General features: G+C 42.4%; 1 protein-coding gene across 1 annotated transcript in view; it reads right to left on the bottom strand.

Moving 5' to 3' along the window:
* Srgap3 (SLIT-ROBO Rho GTPase activating protein 3) overlaps window positions 1–14,602 on the bottom strand; it is a 188,356-nt gene extending 173,754 nt beyond the window's left edge. The window contains exon 1 of the mRNA XM_013010354.1: window positions 14,221–14,602. Coding sequence (XP_012865808.1) covers window positions 14,221–14,287 — 67 coding nt within the window. The 5' untranslated portion in view covers window positions 14,288–14,602. The remainder of the gene's footprint in view (window positions 1–14,220) is intronic.
* Window positions 14,603–18,536: the final 3,934 nt, after the last annotated feature.

Here is an 18,536-nt window from a genome sequence, read left to right as displayed (position 1 = left end):
TTAATAAATGCTCTTCTATTTTCAATATATATACATACATATACATATGTATGTATAGATATAGATATAGATAGATAGATCTATGCAGGACTGAGAGTATAGTAGAGGACTTGCCTAACATATGCAAGACCCTGAGTTCCATCCCAAACACCAAAACCCCAAAAGACACAGTCAGGTTGAAGAGTTTACTACAGTTGAGGGCCAATAATATATGAAACACAAGACATTTAAAAAACTCACATCTCCATGATCCACCATCAGAGACTCTGATCTGAAGTTCTGGAATACGATTCCAGAACCTCAACTTCTTACAAATTTCTCCCAGGTGATTCTGATGCAGATGGTCTAGGAACTATTCTAAGACAGGCAAAGCAAGCATCATGCCTGTCTACCACATACTAAAACTTTTGCCAGCAACCTATGCTGTCACCTCCATTCCTACTATTGCCTTTGAGTACTGTGCCATCTTACTTTCCTTTCCAAAGGATGCACTTACAAATGGCTTCACCTGTAAGTTCACATTCACTGTCCAAAATGCTGAAGGCTGGTGCCTCAATTGCTGGTTTTCCTAACATCTTTGCTGTTTAATAAATGCCACTGTGTGCCAAATACTGGGCTGGAAATTCTGATATATCAGAATTTCATTAACTTACATATACACTCACTGTGAGGTGTCATTATCCCACTTTTCCAAATGAGGAAAACAGTGCTCAGAAAATCTAAATGACTTACCAACCAAGGTCATTCAGCTTATTGGCAGTGAAAAATGATTCAAAGCCTGGTCAGTGAGATTCTGTCCAGAGCATGGCCTCTGAATCATTGTTGACTCCTCCCACATTCATTTCCGTGGCCCATCTATTGCTGAGCTTAATTCTATCCATCCAAGGTGGTTTTTGATCCTTTTGGGTTGATCTGTGGCTTTAATTTCACCTTAAAAGCACTTATCCTGTGATTGTATTTACCATCCTGAGTAGAACTATTATAAAAATCCCTTTTCTGGGACAGTTTTAATCTTTTCTGCCTGGAGTTGTGATACCCTCTTAGAAACACTTGGATTCTTGACCCTTTAAATATTTTGATGACTTCTGACTCTCTTTTAAATGGAAAGATGGTACTGTGTGGATCCTAAAGAGCACTGGAAGCAATGGTGGAGAGATAAGCTTAGCTAAAATGATTCAGCTTTACAGATCAATATCAGAAAATCACCCAGAGCATTTTCAACCATTTAGATCCATTTACCATAGGTTCTTCCCTGTATTCCACACCACCCCTTATATAAGAGTCAACACTTCAGTAATTACAGATTACAAGGTGTCCTCCCCACAGAATTTTAAACCTAAGAGGGCAGAAAATGCAGCAGGAACTCAATAAATACTTACTAAACTAAATCTGAATGAAGTGGGCCTCCACATTCTCAGCATTTCTTTCATACTATCCCCAGTAGCAGTAGCATGACTCTGTTTCTGGCAGAGAGCAATCACTCTATCATTTTTGAGCAGAGTTTTGATGGTACTATTATGCCATTCATGAGATACAACACAGGGATGGTCAGAATGGAGCCTGAACTAGTAGGACCAAGTTAGGAAAAAGTTCCACATTAGCTGAGAGGTGAAGGACATATAAATTCAAAAGACTCAACAAAACAACAGCTCAGGAATCAAGATCACACAGTGGCATATATTAAACAATAAAGATGTTAGCAAAACCAGCAATTAAGTCACCAACATTCAGTATTAATTATGAGTATGTGAGGCCAGGGAGTAACTATTGGTTGTCTCATTTCCCCAAGGTGATATATCTTTGGGGAATCCAAAATATCCTGTCTGGAGCATCCAGTGATAAAAAATAAAGATATTGTATTGGCCAACTCTACTCTAAAGTATCCTACTGAGACAATAGAGAATATCCATGTTATCCAGCCAGTTGGTATTCTTTGATACAAATTAAGTCATAGAAATAACACACACTCTTTCTCATCTCTGAAGATGGTGAAGGTACTATATCGTTACTCTCTCCCTTTCTATTTCCTTCTCCCCTGTTCCACATCCATTTATCCATCCATCCATTTTAAGGCATTATAAGTTATAGAAGACATCCCTAGGGAGCTATTTTATCTGCTGAACCCCAATTCTGAATGAGAACTTTACCCTTTTCTACAAGAATCTAGGTCTTCCTGTTTGAAAAATGGTTGAAAAACTTTCCAATGTGAACAGTAAGCTATATTAAGCCTTTTTTTTTTTTTTTTGCTTATGTGGTGCTGAGGAATCGTACCCAGGACCTCAGGCATGCAAGGCAAGTGCTCTACCACTGAGCTACGTTCCCAGCCCTTTTTTTTTTTTTAACCAGTCCTGGGGCTTGAACTCAGGACCTGGGCCCTGTCCCCGAGCTTTTTTTGCTCAAGGTTAGGGCTCTACCACTTGAGCCTCAGAGCCACTTCCAGCTTTTTCTGTTTATGTGGTACTGAGGAATCAAACCCAGGGCTTCATGCATGCTAGGCAACTACTCTATCACTAAGCTACATTCCCAGCCCTGAACAATAATCGTTGAAAATACCTTCACCAGTGATCAGAAGCAAGAAGATAGCAGGTTACCACCACTGAGAGCAGACAAACAATCCGACATCCAAAAGTATCAAGCAAAGAAAACGGTAAAGGCAATTGCCTACTCAGAATGAATTCTTTACCTTGGATAAAATTCTCCTTTTAAAATTTTCTGCCAAAGGAATTACCGCCTGGGGACTGAGAGGGAAGTGAGACTGCAGGGGCTGAGAAGAGGGGAGGTCTAAGCCGAGAGGGACCGGACGGGTGTGGGAGTGGGGAAGTTCTTCATGAGTGAGCTCAGTTAAAAAAAAGTTTATAACAAGGCTGCAAAGAAGTGGCCAACACAAGCCATCACTGCAACAGAACGTTTCCCAACAATCTAGTGCCCTAAAGGACACAACCCAAACGCACATGGGAGATGACACTGATTTTCTCATTTAGAAAAATGTGGTTCAGGGGCTGGGAAGGTGGCTCAGAGGTAGAACGTTTGCCTTGCATGCATGAGGCCCTGGATTCAATTCCTCAGCACCACATAAGCAAAAAAAGTGGCACTGTGGCTCAAGTGGTAGAGCGCTAGCTGAGGGACAGCGCCCAGGCCCAGAGTTCAGGCCCCACAACCGGACCCAAAAAAGAAAAATGTGGTTCAGTTTAAGCCCATTTTAAGTCCATTTAAGCATATATGCTTATCAGGAATCATAGCAACTTTACTTTCATAACTTTGCACAAAAGATCAATAATCTAATTTTTGTCACACACAGATGAAAAACAGATTTGAAAATACATATGTAAAGTTTGGAAGAAAATACAAATGGATGCTTATAGTCATTAACTCCGGTAGTAAATTCCATATTCTTTCCCTCCCTCTTTATATGATTTTTTTATAATGAGCATGTATTATATCCATAATCATAAAAGAAAGCCTAGAGTCATGGCAAATGCCTGTAATCCCAGCACTCTGGAGGTTGAAATAAAAAGATCATGAGTTTCAGGCTAGCTTGGGCTACACAGTACCACCATGATTCTATAAAACTCTCATATTTGTTTAGTCACATTTCTAGCATCACCATTCACAATAGCTAAAACACAGAAACATCCCCAGCATAAACAATGTCTACACCACAAAATAGTAAGTAATCAGACTTTAAAAAGAAGTAAATTTCTGACACCATCAAAGACTTCGTGATTCCTTTTACATGGGTACTTAAAAGCAGTGAAAAGTATGCAGATGGGAAGTAGAATGGGGATCACCTGGATCTAGGAAGATAAAGAAAATGTGAAGTGATTCAACAGGTAGAGAGTTTGGGTTTTACAAGATGAAAAGACCAATTCACTCCACTGAGTAGCTCAGCATAGATATGATTGTTCCTTCTCTTGATTCTTCATCTTCCTGATTTATCGCTCAGTCAAGAAAAGCCTGGATCTGCTTCAGGATGCAACCAAAGAATAATATGTATGAGTTCTTGTGTATGGATTCTTGCCCATTTCAAGGATATCTACACTGATTCTTTAAATAAAAACTGTGACCACTTATTATATACCAACAAGTATTCTAGGTGTAAAAAAATGTAAGAGATAAGCCAAATTCTTGTTTTTGACAAGACTGGCCTGTAACTCTCAATCCTCTAGTCTCAGCCTTCTGAGTGATAAATTTCAGGTATGCCTAACCACACCAGCCTTTCTCTTTCAGAGAAAAATATAAACACAGAAGGAAAAATATTATATTGTCATAAATATTCTGCAGAGAATTCAAGTCAGCTGATCTAATAAAGAACTACTGCCTGACTACTAGGGTAGCTGAGGTGGCATTCAACCTGAAGGTCAAATATCAAAAAGGAGTCAGCCAAGTAACAATCCAGGAGAAAAAACTGCTTCCACAAAAGGGAAAGCTAGCTCAGGGGGCTGAGCTCTGAGGATCGCAGTTCAAAGCCAGTCCAGGCAGGAAAGTGTGTAGACTTTGTACCTCCAATTAACCACCAGAAATAGCCAAAGTGGTATGTGGCTCAAGTGGTAGAGTCCTAGCCTTGAGCAAAAGGGACAGTGCCTAAACCCAGAGTTAAGGCCCCAGGACCAGCGAAAGAGAAAGAGGGGGAAAGGGAAGGGAAAGAGAAAGCCAAGTGCCAAGGGTCAAGGTGAAGGCAAGCTTGGAGAAGTTATGGAGGCAGAGATGTGTACAAGTGATGACAGAAGACAGTGGATGGGAAAGGGGAGAGATAAGCAGACCATAGCTTTATAAATCCAGTGTAGAGTTTGGATCCTCTTCTTTTTTTTTTGGTCCGGTCGTGGGGCCTGAACTCTGGGCCTGGGCGCTGTCCCTCAGCTCTTCAGCTCAAGGCTAGCGCTCTACAACTTGAGCCACAGCACCACTTCCGGCTTTTTTCTTTTTGCTTATGTGGTGCTGAGGAATCGAACCCAGGGCCTCGAGCATGCAAGGCAAGCGCTCTACCACTGAGCCACCTTCCCAGCCCCTGGATCCTCTTCTTATACCATAAGATATCACAAAAGAGTTTTAAATAGCAGGGTGGCATGATCACATTGAAATCATAGGAATTGTTATTGGCTTCTGTGAGAAGACCAGACCAGAATATAAAAGAATCAGAAAGACCAGTTACAAGTATAACTCTCAGTTAGGGGCAATAAGGGAACCTTTGGCAACAAATGCAGAAAATTTGGGCCCTCCCAACTGGAAGCTCAATTAGTAGGTGCTACACTACACAGCTAAGCTCCCACAAGAAAGAATTCCAACCCACAATATCCAAGACCACAATATTGGGTCTTCCTGAGAAACACAAGAGTTTGTTATTTGTTCTGATCCCAGCAAGGACACATAGTGGTCATGTCAGCATGGTAAAGATGGAGAAGAAACAAGATCCACCGCATACCGAAGTGATGAAAGTGTTCTTACATATTTTCTTCTATTCCATGGACACTTTTGAGCCCAGGACAGCATTTTGTGCTCACTGCCTTGGGGATAATATAGAAAAAGAGCTAACACTTGATTTAGGGCTTTCAAAAACCTTGTCCTTAGGGAAAAAAATAAAGACTGTGGGCTATGGACAACAGCTTTAAAAGTCTGGTGACAAGCAGGGACCAGTGACTCATGTGTATAATCCTAGCTACTAAGGATACTAAGGTATGAGGACAGCCCAGGCAGGAAAGCCTATGAGACTCTTATCTCCAATTAACCACCAAAAAGCTGGAAATGGAACTGTGGCTCAAGTGGTAGAATGCTAGCAAAAAAGTTAAGGTACAGCACCCAGGCCCTGAGTTCAAGCCCCAGGACCAGCACAAAAAAATAAAAAATAAAAATAAATGAGAAGGGTCTGGTGATAAAAGCCAGGATAGCACCTTATTTCCCTAAGTCCTACACATGTCTATGCACATGAACACGTACAAATAAAGATGTCCTGTGCCAAAGGGGAAAATCAGTAAAGAGCCTATAAGGAAAAAAAAAAACCTATACCCTGCCCCAACCCATCCCCATAAGCCAAGGGAGGAAAGATGAGGGACCATCAAGAAGATTCCAGAATCAAAGAGCATCTGGGGAAGATGCAAAAAAAAGAAGCAAGAACACAGCAGAGAGAGGAGGGGAGGGGAGAAAAACTCCATCCCCTCCTCCTTTCTCTAGTAGCTACGAAGTAAAGGAATCTGTTTCAGGAATCAGAGTAATCTTGCCTCCTCTTGACTTCTCTTACCCTTATCTTGCTAGGCACCACAGCCTCCTCTTCCCTCTGAAGGTACTTACCACCCACCAGAGCAATACAGTCCAATAATGGCTGTTGATCACCCATGGATGGCAGGCACCAGGCCACAGCATGATAAGCCAAGCTAACAAAGATCATGGAGACCTAGTCTATTGGTAAGCTAAAAGCCAGAGCTCCTCTCTGAGCATCAGTTTCAGAAACAGATGGGGAAAATGGACAACAAGACATCTAAAATTTCTGGCATTATATTTCCAGGTTGGTGGAGGGGTGAGCCAGCAGGTGAGAGATCTAGCAGGCCCCTACAGAAGCTTGTGGGGTTGTTTCCAAGGACCACCTTCCCCAAACCAACCACCTGGGGGGACATGAAGAGATCTGATGGGACATAGGTAGCATGAAGCAGGGACTAGGAGAAGACAAAGTAGAGGGGAGTAGAAGTGTTGGTAAGGGCGACCTGTCAAAAATCAAAATCTTTTCCAGACCAGTCCCAGGTTATAATGCCATGTGGCTTTGGCATGCTTCTTGAATCTCCCATCAGCAGAAGTTGGGAAGACTCTGGTTTAAACCTGGCTCTAGATCTGTTTGCTGTGCAATCCAATGTAATTCGTTTTATTTTTCTGAGCATTAGCTTTTTATCTACACAATCAGAATAATAAAGACTCACAAAGTTAGATCACAAAATGAGATATTCAATATATGACTGAGACACAGAAGCTAAAGAAAAATGAATTACCTCCCATTGCTAAATAAAGCTATCTAGACTGAAGCATGTCTTGTAATAGTCATTGGATGAATGAATAAGAGAGATTTCTGGAAAGAAAAGATCACCCTTAATATACAAATGCCTGGTAAGAACTCAAGAAGCAACAAATACAGACCCTTAGATACACAGATTTCCACAGACTGGGAGGGACATGGAGTAAAGTGCTCACCAGACCACACCCCACTGGGATATGACTGACACTACTCATCAAACACTGGTGGCTTCAACACATTAGGCTTTACCACCTCAACCCTATAAAAACAAACATGGGTAACAAAGACAAACAAGGAAATTCAACAAGCCATAGAGAGTATTTCTTTGCCCAGTAAAGCTACTCCTTTCAATCGAACAGTAAGTATGGATGTTATTACAGACTGAATAGTTATAACCTCAAGATGCATATGTGGAAGCCTTCAACCCCTAATGTGATGGGATTTAGAGGTGAATAGATTTAGGAAGAGCCAGGCATTTCAGGATGGGATCAGTACCCTGATAAGAGGGAAAGAGAGACATATCTCTCTAGGAGCAAACCCAGAGAGCTCCCAGCAGAAAGGCAGCTATCTCCAAGCCTGGAACTGGGCCTTTACTAGGAACAAAATTTGCTGGCACCTTGATGGTGAACTTCTTAATCTCTAGAATTAGAAGAAGTAAATACAAGCCACACAGACTGTGGTATTTTATAATAGTAGCCAACTAAGACAAAAGTTACAGAAAATAATTTAGAGGTTGGAGGCATGGCTCAGTTAGTAGAACACAAACCAATGAGCAAAAGTGTCAGGTACCTTGGGCTGGGAAGGTGGCTCAGTGGTAGAGCGCTTGCCTTGCATGCCTGAGGCCCTGGATTCGATTCCTCAGCACCACATAAGCAAAAAGAAAAAAGCTGGAAGTGGCGCTCAAGTGGTAGAGCGCTAGCCCTGAACTGAAGAGCTGAGGTCCCACAACCGGACCCCCCAAAAACAAAAGTGTCAGGTACCATGTTTGAGTCCCTATCTTGGCCCAAAAACAGAAAGGAAAAAAAAGGAAAATAATAGCTACAAAATATAAGATTAGCCTTCTTTTTTTCTTTCTTTGTATTTTCTTTTTTCCTTTTTTTTTCTTTTTGGATAGTCCTGGGGACTGTACTCAGGGCCTGGGCACTGTCTCTAAGCTTCTTTTGCTCAAGGCTAGCACTCTACCACTTGAGCCACAGCAGCCTTTTCTGTGTATGTGGTACTGAGGAATTGAACCCAGGGCTTCAAGCATATGAGACAAGCATTCTACCACTGAGCCATATTCCCAGCCCTAGCATTTCTTAGTAACTTGAGGCTTCTCTATCAACCAAACACAAGTGTTCCCATATGTAACTCTGTCTTCCAGGGTTCATGTCCAAAGGCCTTCACATCAAGCTGTAGTGAGGGATAATAAGATGCAGGAGGATGGATCTGTCCTGCCTAGCAGAATCAGAAAGGCATCACAGAGGATGGATCATCCAAGAAAGCACTGAAGGATGATCAGGAATTGGGCAGGGAGGGGCTAGAGGCACAAATAGGGAAAGATGTAGGCATGGGAAAGGGAATAGAGCATTCAGAGAAAAGAGTCAGGTCTGGTCTAGATACAAGACCACAGGCCTAGAAGCAAAAACAATACAAGGTGGAATACTAAAGTTGCCTGAAACTCCACCACCAAACTCTTTGTAGAGTCCAACTTAAATTCTCAGAAGTTGAGAATTAATGCCCCAACAAACTGAATCAGTCCCATCCCATGTCTAAGCAGCATAGTATTTGTAGAAGTTTGGGCCAGCATTTTAAAAAATCAGGAAACTTACACCAGATGACAGTGGCTTACTATAATCCTAGCTCCTCAGGAGGCTGAGATCTGAGGATCATGATTTGAGCACAGCTTGGGCAGGGATGTCATAAGATTCTTATAGCTAACTAACCAATAGAAAGTTGGAAGTAGTGGTGTGGCTTAAGTGGTACAACACCAGCCTTGACACCAATCCCTAAATTATTTAACACATATATATGTGTTGTGTTTATGTATACATGAATGTGTATGTATACACACATGTGTATGTATATATATATATATATATATACATCTATTATATATTGTGTGCATGTACATGTGTGTGTTTTCATCAGAAAACTTAAATTAAAATTTTAAATTCCCTTAACACAATGAAACAACTGACCATTCTAGGCTAATATTCCTGCCTCACAAAGATAAGCCGGAACAGAGTGGAGGCTTCCCCTCCTGATAAATTACTCAGCTGACCACAGTCTCTGTCACTCCCACTATTCCTCACTCTGGCCTGTTTTCCAGCTTTAATCCTGCTGAAATCCAGGGCCATTCCTAAGAAGGTTCTTCCGTTCCTGTGTGTATGCACAATTAAAGATGAAGCTCAAGTTGGGCATGGTAGTACTTGCCTGTAATCCCAGCCCTTAGGAGATGGAGACCAAAAAGATCTTAAGTTTGAGGCCTGCCTGGACTACATAGTTATTTCCAAGCCAGCCTGAGCTAGATAGCCAGACCCTGTCTTAAAAAAGGAAAGAAAAAAAAAGCCAAAAACCAGAACAGGAAAGAACAAAATAGACTAAACTCATTTTGGTGCTCAGAATGAATTTTCTATGTTTTCGCCTTTTTTATTTTCTTCTCATATTTTATTACAATATTCCAAAGACATTCTCAGAAGGCAATGGATATGTCATATACTTTGTGTCTCCCACAACACTCAGTACAAAACAAAGTACAAAGTAGATAACCAATGATTGCTAAAAGAATGCATAAACAAAGAATGCATACAGGGCTGGGAAGGTGGCTCCGTGGTAGAGTGCTTGCCTTGCATGCATGAGGCCCTGGGTTCGATTCCTCAGCACCACATAAACAAGAAGAAAAAAGCCGGAAGTGGTGCTGTGGCTCAAGTGGTAGAGCGCTATCTAGCCTTGAGCTGAAGAGCTGAGGGACAGCGCCCAGGCCCAGAGCTCAGGCCCCATGACCGGACCAAAAAAAAACAAACAAACAAAAAAAAAACAAAGAATGCATACATATAACTCTGTAATACTTTAATACCTGCTCTTCTTACCCCCAAATCTAGACTTTTGCTATTAAAAAGATGGCCTTAAATGAATATGAACATAAAATAAATAATAAGGCCCTCCAGTCTACCATCACTGCACTTCTATTGCAATTTTCTGTGAGGCTGAAATGGGAAGTAGTAACTGAATAAATGCAAAGCAGACCACTGTGTCTAGCAGCAAGATCAATTAGAGCCCAGGAAACTGCAAATGCCTGAAAATAAGAGCACCAAACACTATCAGTGATCTTTGAGGGAATTGTGGGGAGTGGGACAGATGCCAAAAATCTCAAGATATGCAAATATTGTTCTGATTTTTCCAAAGAGAAAAAAGTTATAGCCTGCCAGCTCCAGACTAGAGAATGTGATGTCACTCTCAGGCAAGGCTCCTGAACAGATTTGGATAGGAACAGTACAAGCACCTAGGAGAGGAAGCAATGTTCATTTGGAGCCAGGACAATGTCACCAAGAGCAAGTCAGAGTAAATCCATTTCACTTCCTTCTTTCTGATGAGACTCTTAGACTCGCAAATTAGAGGAAATATAGCAGACAGAATATACATAGTACATGCAATGAGAAGCAAAAGGGCTAATTCAACCGAGGGCTATATTAACAGAAGTATTACAGACAGCATAAAGATGGCGATAGTTGTTTTCTTTCTTTGAGTGCATCTAGAAAATCACATTTAGAACTTAGTGCCTAACTTGTAGACAGGTATTGATACTGATATTGATTTACTAGGTATTGATTTACTGGATATTGATAGGAAAATGTCCTTTTGGCAAACTCTTAAAAAAAACCATAAAGCTTTCACCCAGACAACTAGTATCTTTTATTGTTGTTGTTTTTTTAAATTGAATGATGTAGTTGAACCTATATTCCAGTGGATAATGACTGGCCCACTATCATCATCACCACCCTTTCTTCTATGGCTCTCAGAATATAGCCAACTGTCAACATGGTCAACTTCACTCATTCATTCTTTCTTCCAGGCACCAAAGACGTAGAGCTCTGTAACCAATATATAGAAGATCCAAAGAAGTAATGAAGGTGGTGAGTGGCAGTGAGCCATCTTATGTAAATGACATTAATGGCAGTGGCTGTACTCAAGAGGCTCCAAAAAGTCAATGAGTAGTCACAGAGAAAAGGCACCTGTCTTGTTCTAAGTCCCAAGGGGAAGGAACTATATAACCAATAGGCAGAGATCTATGCGACCTGTGAGCTAGAGCTGTCCAAAGATAGTACACATAAGCATGGGACATACTAAGTTCTCTATCACTGGAAATATATAAGTGTATGGTTTACTATGACATTTCAAGTATATAATCAAAGTGATCCAAGTTTCTCATGAGTCAAGAGAAATCTAAATATATAAACAAAATATACTGTTTAAAAACATTCTCCTTTGTTAAATCAATAATGCTTCAGAAAGAAGAGGGAATAAGTCAGCATCATTTCTGAAAATCACACATTCCCTTTGCAAAATTCACAGAGTGTAAAATCTGCCTAATACAGTAGGTTCTTATGCACCAAGCCAGTCAAATGATACCATGGAGAAAGGTAACTACATCCAGCATTCCTTTTGGTCACTGGTCAAACATTCCTCAGAGGCAAGCGACAAAGGCAATGGAATGAAAGTGAGAGGGGAACAATGGAGCCTGGAGGAGAACTGGCCAGTCTCCCCCACAAGACTGCCATCTGCTCCTGACATCAATCCATCAAGGGGCAGCTTCTGGCAAACAATGCAGCAGGGAGCACCAGGCCTGGGAGAAGCCCGGCCTTGTGACCTTGGGCAAGTCACTGAACAGTGCTGAGCCTCTATTTCCCATCTCTGACACTGAGCTTATACCAACTCTGCTGGTCCCTGTTTGGGAATAAGCTGTAGAAACAGATTAGCCTAGACACATTAATAATGATGGTAGTGATTAACAAATATATAGAGAGATATATAATATATATTTTTAAATATATATGTATTTATTTATATTGGTGAGGCTAGGGCTGGAACCCAGGGCCTTGCACACCAGGAAAGTGTTCTATTGATGAGTTACACCCCAGGCCAACAAATAGAATTATGAAGGGAAAGATTTCAATGGGCTTCAGCTAATGCAACAATATTATTCAGTGTCAATTCTAAAGGAATATAATTACACTCCTTCAACCAGAGTGCAGAGGAATTCAAAGTGTAGCAGACAAGATCATTTGGACAACTTTACAGATGAAATTCATTACCTAGCACTTGGTGACTGGTTGGTAAAATAAAGGTGAAAGGTAAAAAAGAATCAGCCAAACAAATCAATGCCTAACTGGTCCTCATTGACCGGCCTAGTAGTAGCCATTTTTTAAAAATGAGATAAGCACATTTGCTACAAGACAATGTGCTTATACCCAAACTATCCAAAATTCAACATCACCTTCTCTATCATATAATTTTTCACATGGACCTTGATCTTCAGAAAAAAAAAAAAAGGAACAGCTAAGTTAGTCTTACAAAACATGAACTCCCCTAAAAAGTATGTACTACTTTTGGGTTAAATGTCTGTATATTCAAAGATGGAAATGGGCTTTTGTACCAAGCAGACAGGTAAATTCGAATCTCTGACCACTTGTTCTAAATTGTCATCAAGGCTCAAGCTTCCTAAATCACAGTTTCTGACATTGAACTGAAAATTAAGGAGGCGGTGACCTAGGAAGAGGAGACTCTACTTCTTTTACCCTGGACTCTGCTCAGAGGTGGTTAGCATGCTAGGTTTGAACAAGAGTAAAAGATAGACAGTGGTAAACACAAAGCCCTCCCCTGGCGACTGCCCCCGCCCCTCCAAAGCCGCTGCAGCATCTGAGGCTAGGACCGCAGTTGAGGTTGTAGCCTCCAGAGTCTACACTCCCAAGGCGCCTGACTTCCCAGAACATGGAATCTTCAGCCACAGCAGCTCTAGAAGTAGGTGTGGCAACCACAGGTCTCACGAGACCCCCAAATCAACTTGTTCAACAGACCCTATGAAAGCTCCAAGACAGGCCTCCACATCCATGGAAGGTGTGTTTTGTCTTTGCTCTGTCTGTAAGAGACCGCAACACTGCTGTCCTGTGTCGCAGCACAGAGAACCATGACCAGAAAGAACACAGATGCCAAGCACCACGTGCCCAGCTTCTCTTAGGGGGCAGCCTCCGGGAAGAAGGAACACGCTGCACAAAGATTGGAGATTTTTTTTTCTTGTCAAAGCTGAGCTTAAAACTCCTGAGAATGGAAGAAGCCCAGATCTGGCCTGGGCTTAGCTATGTAGTGTATCCCTTTCCCCATTACTTCCAGCTAGCATGGATTTAGGGAGCGGCTTCTGAAAGAAGTGTGCATTTGATGGCACCAAAGCTGGAAGCAGCAGCCTGAGGTCATCTCACTCTCCTGGCCAGCTTTCCCTGGAAGCCACGAAAGCCAAGCAGTGCCCAACAGCCTAAATGCATGCAAAGGTGTTGGCTTTGAACCAACACTAATGACCCTAAACACTAGTGCACAGAAGGATCGGGCTGCAAATGCACGGTAATACATTTTCTGCACTGAGCTCTCTCTTTATGCCTAAATGCCTGCATTAGTCTGGATCAATATGCTTCATAACAGTTAATCCATGGCAACCCAGGCCAGGCGAGAGACACCAACAAAGAAGGGCTGCCCAGGGATGCTGCCTCCCTGAACACATGCATGTGAATTCCTGCCCAGAAAAAGGGAGAGAGGCAAAACCATCACAACAACAAAGCCAAAAGGAGGACAGGAGGAGTAGATCATAGTGAGGGGAAAAAGGCATCAATATTCAGGGCCTTTTACCATGCTAGGGAAGAGGAGAGGCTGTGACTGTCAAAATGGCCTAGAGTGACATATCACTGCCAAGATGATGGAGTACCGGCGACACTCCTAAAGTCAGGCGTAGGATCCTCCTCGCACACCTGCAATGCAGAGATTGCTGCCCTCTCCAGAATCCACACTTCCAGCCCCGGCGCTATCTGCAGTGGAAACCAGCCTGGACTTGTGTGGCAGCCACTGTTCCTCCTCACAATAAGATTATTGATGCATAGCAACATTTTGTGATGGCAGGGAGGAAAAAGGAGAAAAGCCAGAGCAAGGGAAAACAGAAAGGAAAGAAAAGGAAAGGCAAAGTCCCTCAGCGGGTATCTCACCTTTTATTTGGGCTTCATATTCAGCAATGATCTCTTTGTCTTTCTTGAACTTAGTTTGAGATGACATCTTCTGATGTGGCCAAAGGAACTGACAGTTTGCTTGGTTTCTTTCTCTTTTCCTTTTGAGTCCCTTCTGGAGCCCTGGTAATCACACGGTGCTGGTCAATTTCACAGGCTTAGGGACTAATCTCTCTTACTTGACTGCAGAGCAGGAGTAAAAAATCCTTCTTCAGGGAGGAAAATGCTTTTTACTTCCAAGAAAATGGCTCTAAGTAGCTTGCACTGGTCAGCTCTTGAAAAAGACAATCGCCTCAGGAGCACAGTAAACTGCCCCAGATTTCCAAGATTTTTCTCCCAAAAAGAATAATAATTGCCAGGATCACACACACACCCACACACCACCCACACTCACACACACACACTCACCCGTGCACATGCACACTCATCTAGACACACACAGTCGTGATGTGTACGTGATGTGTACACACACACACACATGCACACATACCCTCACTCACCCACATCCACACCCGCTCTTTCACTCACACACACACATCCAGGAGAGGCGAGAGGCGCGGCGCCTCCTGGGTTGTGCAGCCAGCCCCCAGCTTGCTTTGGAAGGCTCTGCTAAGGAGATGGTCAGGTTGCCAGAGGGCCAGTCATCTCGCATCCTCCCTCTCTTCGGTGCCTCTGGTCTGATGTCCAGTGAGGATCAAAGCCAAGAGATCGAGATCAAGTTTTCCTGGGGCAGTGCTTGAGCTCGCGTGAGCCCGTGAGCCCAGTGCTGCTCTCACCCTGCAGGGCTGGCGGATCTCTCCCCCCGACCGAGCTCGTCACTAGACTCCGCCTCCCGGATTTTATAACAACTGACACATTGTAGCCTACAGGAGAGCAGAATTCACTGCAAGCAAAAAGGGGAAGAAAAGCTCACAAAAGGGAAGGCTGCAGGGGGAAAAAATCAGGTTGAGAAAGCCTGGGAGGCTCCCACACACCCCAGCTATTGGCAGTTGAGCTAGGGATTTTTTTTTTCTAACAAAAATTACACATTCTCCTTTTGTGCAATTTAATTCAGTCTTTCAAGTCAACAGCTACATGACAGTTTATCACTCCACCTAAGAATCTAACAGAGGGCCTGAGCCTTGTAGGGAAGGGCATTAATATTTTTTAAACAAGTATTGGATAGGGAACAAAGCCAGGAGTTTGCAACACTTAGCTTTGCAAAAGCCATTGAGAGCAGGGGTGCAGTCACAAACAGCTGTGTCAGTGTCTCATGAAGCTTTGTGCAAATGTCTAACTCACTCAGCCTAGTTTCTTCATCAGTAAAATGGGATCTCTTTTGGTAGCTCTTTCATTCATTCTTTCAACAAATATTTGCTTAAAGCTTAGTTATAAGTCCAGTATTGTTCTAGTCACAGAGACACAGCAATCCTCAAAATCGACCAAAAACAACAACAACCACAACCACCAAAACCCTGTCCTTCTGTAGTTCCTGCCTTGCATTCCCCAATCACACAATTCTGGAGAAGTAACCACCATTAAGACTAACATTCTTGGTGAAAGTATGCGCTGAGCAGAATGCATCCTCAGTGGGATCTACTGGAGTTGAATAGGGCCTCCTACTGGAGGCCCTGTGGGAGAAGGCAAGACAGAAACTAAATGATAAATTATATAATATGGTAGAAAATGGAAATACTATGGAGAGAAAAAATATTAGAGAATAGGAGACATCAAGAATGAGAGGAGGTAAAAGGCGAAAGATTTTTGCGATCTGAAGAGAAACATAAAACTTCAAGTCCTGTCCCAGTTCTTAGCACAGTCTCCAAGCCCACCGGAAGGCTGTGCCCCTTGCTGATCAATCTCAATAAACAGTTTATGTCTGTGGAAAGGGGCAGGGGAGAATGAAGGGAGGAAGCCGGATGCTGGTGGCTCAGACCTGTAATCATAGCTACTCAGGAGACTGAGATCCAAGGATCGAGGATTGCAAGCTGGGGAAGGAAAGTCTGCAAGACTCATCTCCAGCTAACCACCAGAAAACGGGAAGGGATGTTGTGACTCAAAGTGGTAGAGTACTAGCCTTGAGCAAAAGAGCTTTAGGGACAGCAATCCCCCAAGTTCAAGCCCCATGACCAACTGACAAAAAAAAAAAAAAAAGGAAAGAAAAAGAATGAGGGGAGGAAAAGGACATTGACCTCTTAAACTTAATTATATGTCCTAAATTAGGTTATTTGTAGTGTTTTTATATGAAGTTTTCTGAGTTCCTTACATTTATCATTTCTCTCTTTCTCCTCCAAAAATGTTCCTATAGTACATTTTGGCATCTGAGAGATTAAAATACATATGCAATTTTTTAAAAATGAGGGGAGTTCTTGGGGAAAGTAAGGATGTAAAACCAACTTTAGCACAGCCCTCTGTACCTGTAGCTCTTATGACTACCTCCAAATGCTAAGGTACAAGTTAGACACAGTGTTCTTTCACAAATGGGAGAGGAGACTTCAATATGGGAAAATGACTTACCTCAGGTCACCAACATGCCCACCCAGACTGTCTGACAGCAGACTCTTCCCATAGAAATATTCCAAGTCTGGGCTGGGAAGGTGGCTCAGTGGTAGAGCGCTTGCCTTGCATGCATGAGGCCCTGGGTTCGATTCCTCAGCACCACATAAGCAAAAGGAAAAAAGCCGGAAGTGGCACTGTGGCTCAAGTGGTAGAGCGCTAGCCTTGAGCTGAAGAGCTGAGGGACAGTGCCGAGGCCCAGAGTTCAGGCCCCACGACGAGACCCCAAAAAATAAAAAAAGAAAGAAATATTCCAAGTCTAATTCTATGAGAGAGAGCAAACCATTTCATGTGCAGGAAGTATTAGCTTTGAGATGGAAAAAAATAGTGCTCACCATATAGAGTCTCTGATCACTGAATTTCATATGGTAACATTGTCATAGGCACAGTGAATCCCAAAAGGAATATTTACCAAATTTGTAAAATAGGTTTAGTCTTCCACTTACCTTTCTCTTGGTATGTCACAGATGATTTGATTTGGGCTCAGAAGGAAATAGGTTATCAGTCCTCAGGGGCTTCCAGAGGAAACTATAGCTGTAATGGATGTCCTTAGAGTAGCCAGGTGACCAGGGTGAGGTGGGACAGGGTTTTCCCACTAAGTGATCAGCAGGAGCAAAGGCCCACAGGTGGGAAAGCACAGGATGGGCTTAGAGCAGAAGTCCCACTGGTGAATCATGAGGCTTATTATAGCTTTGTGCCCAGAAATAGAAGGTCACAAAGTCCATTAATAGACACTACAGCCCACATCCTCCTGGCCTCACCATTTTCTGTATATTCAGGCCTTCTATGCAAAAGCCACAAGTGCCAGTAGAGAAAGATAAGATCTGAGATTGACTTAGATTCTCAAATGTACCATCTGCCTCAAGCCTAGATTCTCAAAGAGAAAAAAAAAAAAAAGAACAAACAGGAGTCACTGCAGTGGGCTCTGGAATGCAAAAAAATGGATTCCTTAACTCTCCTATAGGAGCGTCCAGCCCATAATGACTTCAGAAAGTGATTTAATCTTGTATGCCCACTTGTGGAAGGAACTCTCATTAAATGTCAGCTCTCTTTGCCATGATGTTAAATTTACATACACACACACACACACACACACACACACACACACACATCTAGAAGACTCACACACACTGCATTGAGCCATGGAGATGTCAGGAAAAACTCTGTAAAGCTGAAGAAGTATGTGGCATAGAACTATGCACTAAATGGCAGAAACAGCTAGATTTCTGAGAAGCAGGAACAGTGATTTGCTCCGCCATATCCCAGCTATGAGTGGCCCTGGGTGGTTCCTTACATTGTCTGAGCCTCCGTTTCCTCATCCATCAAATGATAATGATCTCATCCATTGAACAGGATGTACCCAGGAGTTAAAAGAATCTGGCATACAACAAAAGTCCCACAAGTGTCATCTTTTTTCTTTTTCTTTTTCTTTTTTTTTTTTTATTTTGAGGCCCAAACACACTGAGCCAATGACCAAGGCTGGGACCCAAATAATTGTGGTATGCATCAGGGAGGACTTCTACCATGTGATTTGATCTGTGCCAACCCCGAAGGAAAGGTGTATTTCACTTCCTTTGGCCTCATTTCCTGAATTCTTTTATATATTTCTGAATTATACCAATACTGTTTTTGTTTTGTTTTTATTGAGCTTACACTCTATGCAGATTTAATCATTGAATTCTTGCTACAACCCAATGGGTCATGTACTATAATCATCCTTGCTTTAAAGCTGATGGAAGTGAGGTGCAAAGCAATTTTCTCAG

Source organism: Dipodomys ordii, unplaced genomic scaffold, assembly GCF_000151885.1.
Source record: "Dipodomys ordii isolate 6190 unplaced genomic scaffold, Dord_2.0 Scaffold12, whole genome shotgun sequence".
In the NCBI taxonomy this organism is placed as follows: Eukaryota; Metazoa; Chordata; class Mammalia; order Rodentia; family Heteromyidae; genus Dipodomys; species Dipodomys ordii.
The sequence above is the reverse complement of the archived record's forward strand: the minus strand, read 5'-3'. Positions and strand labels throughout refer to the sequence as shown.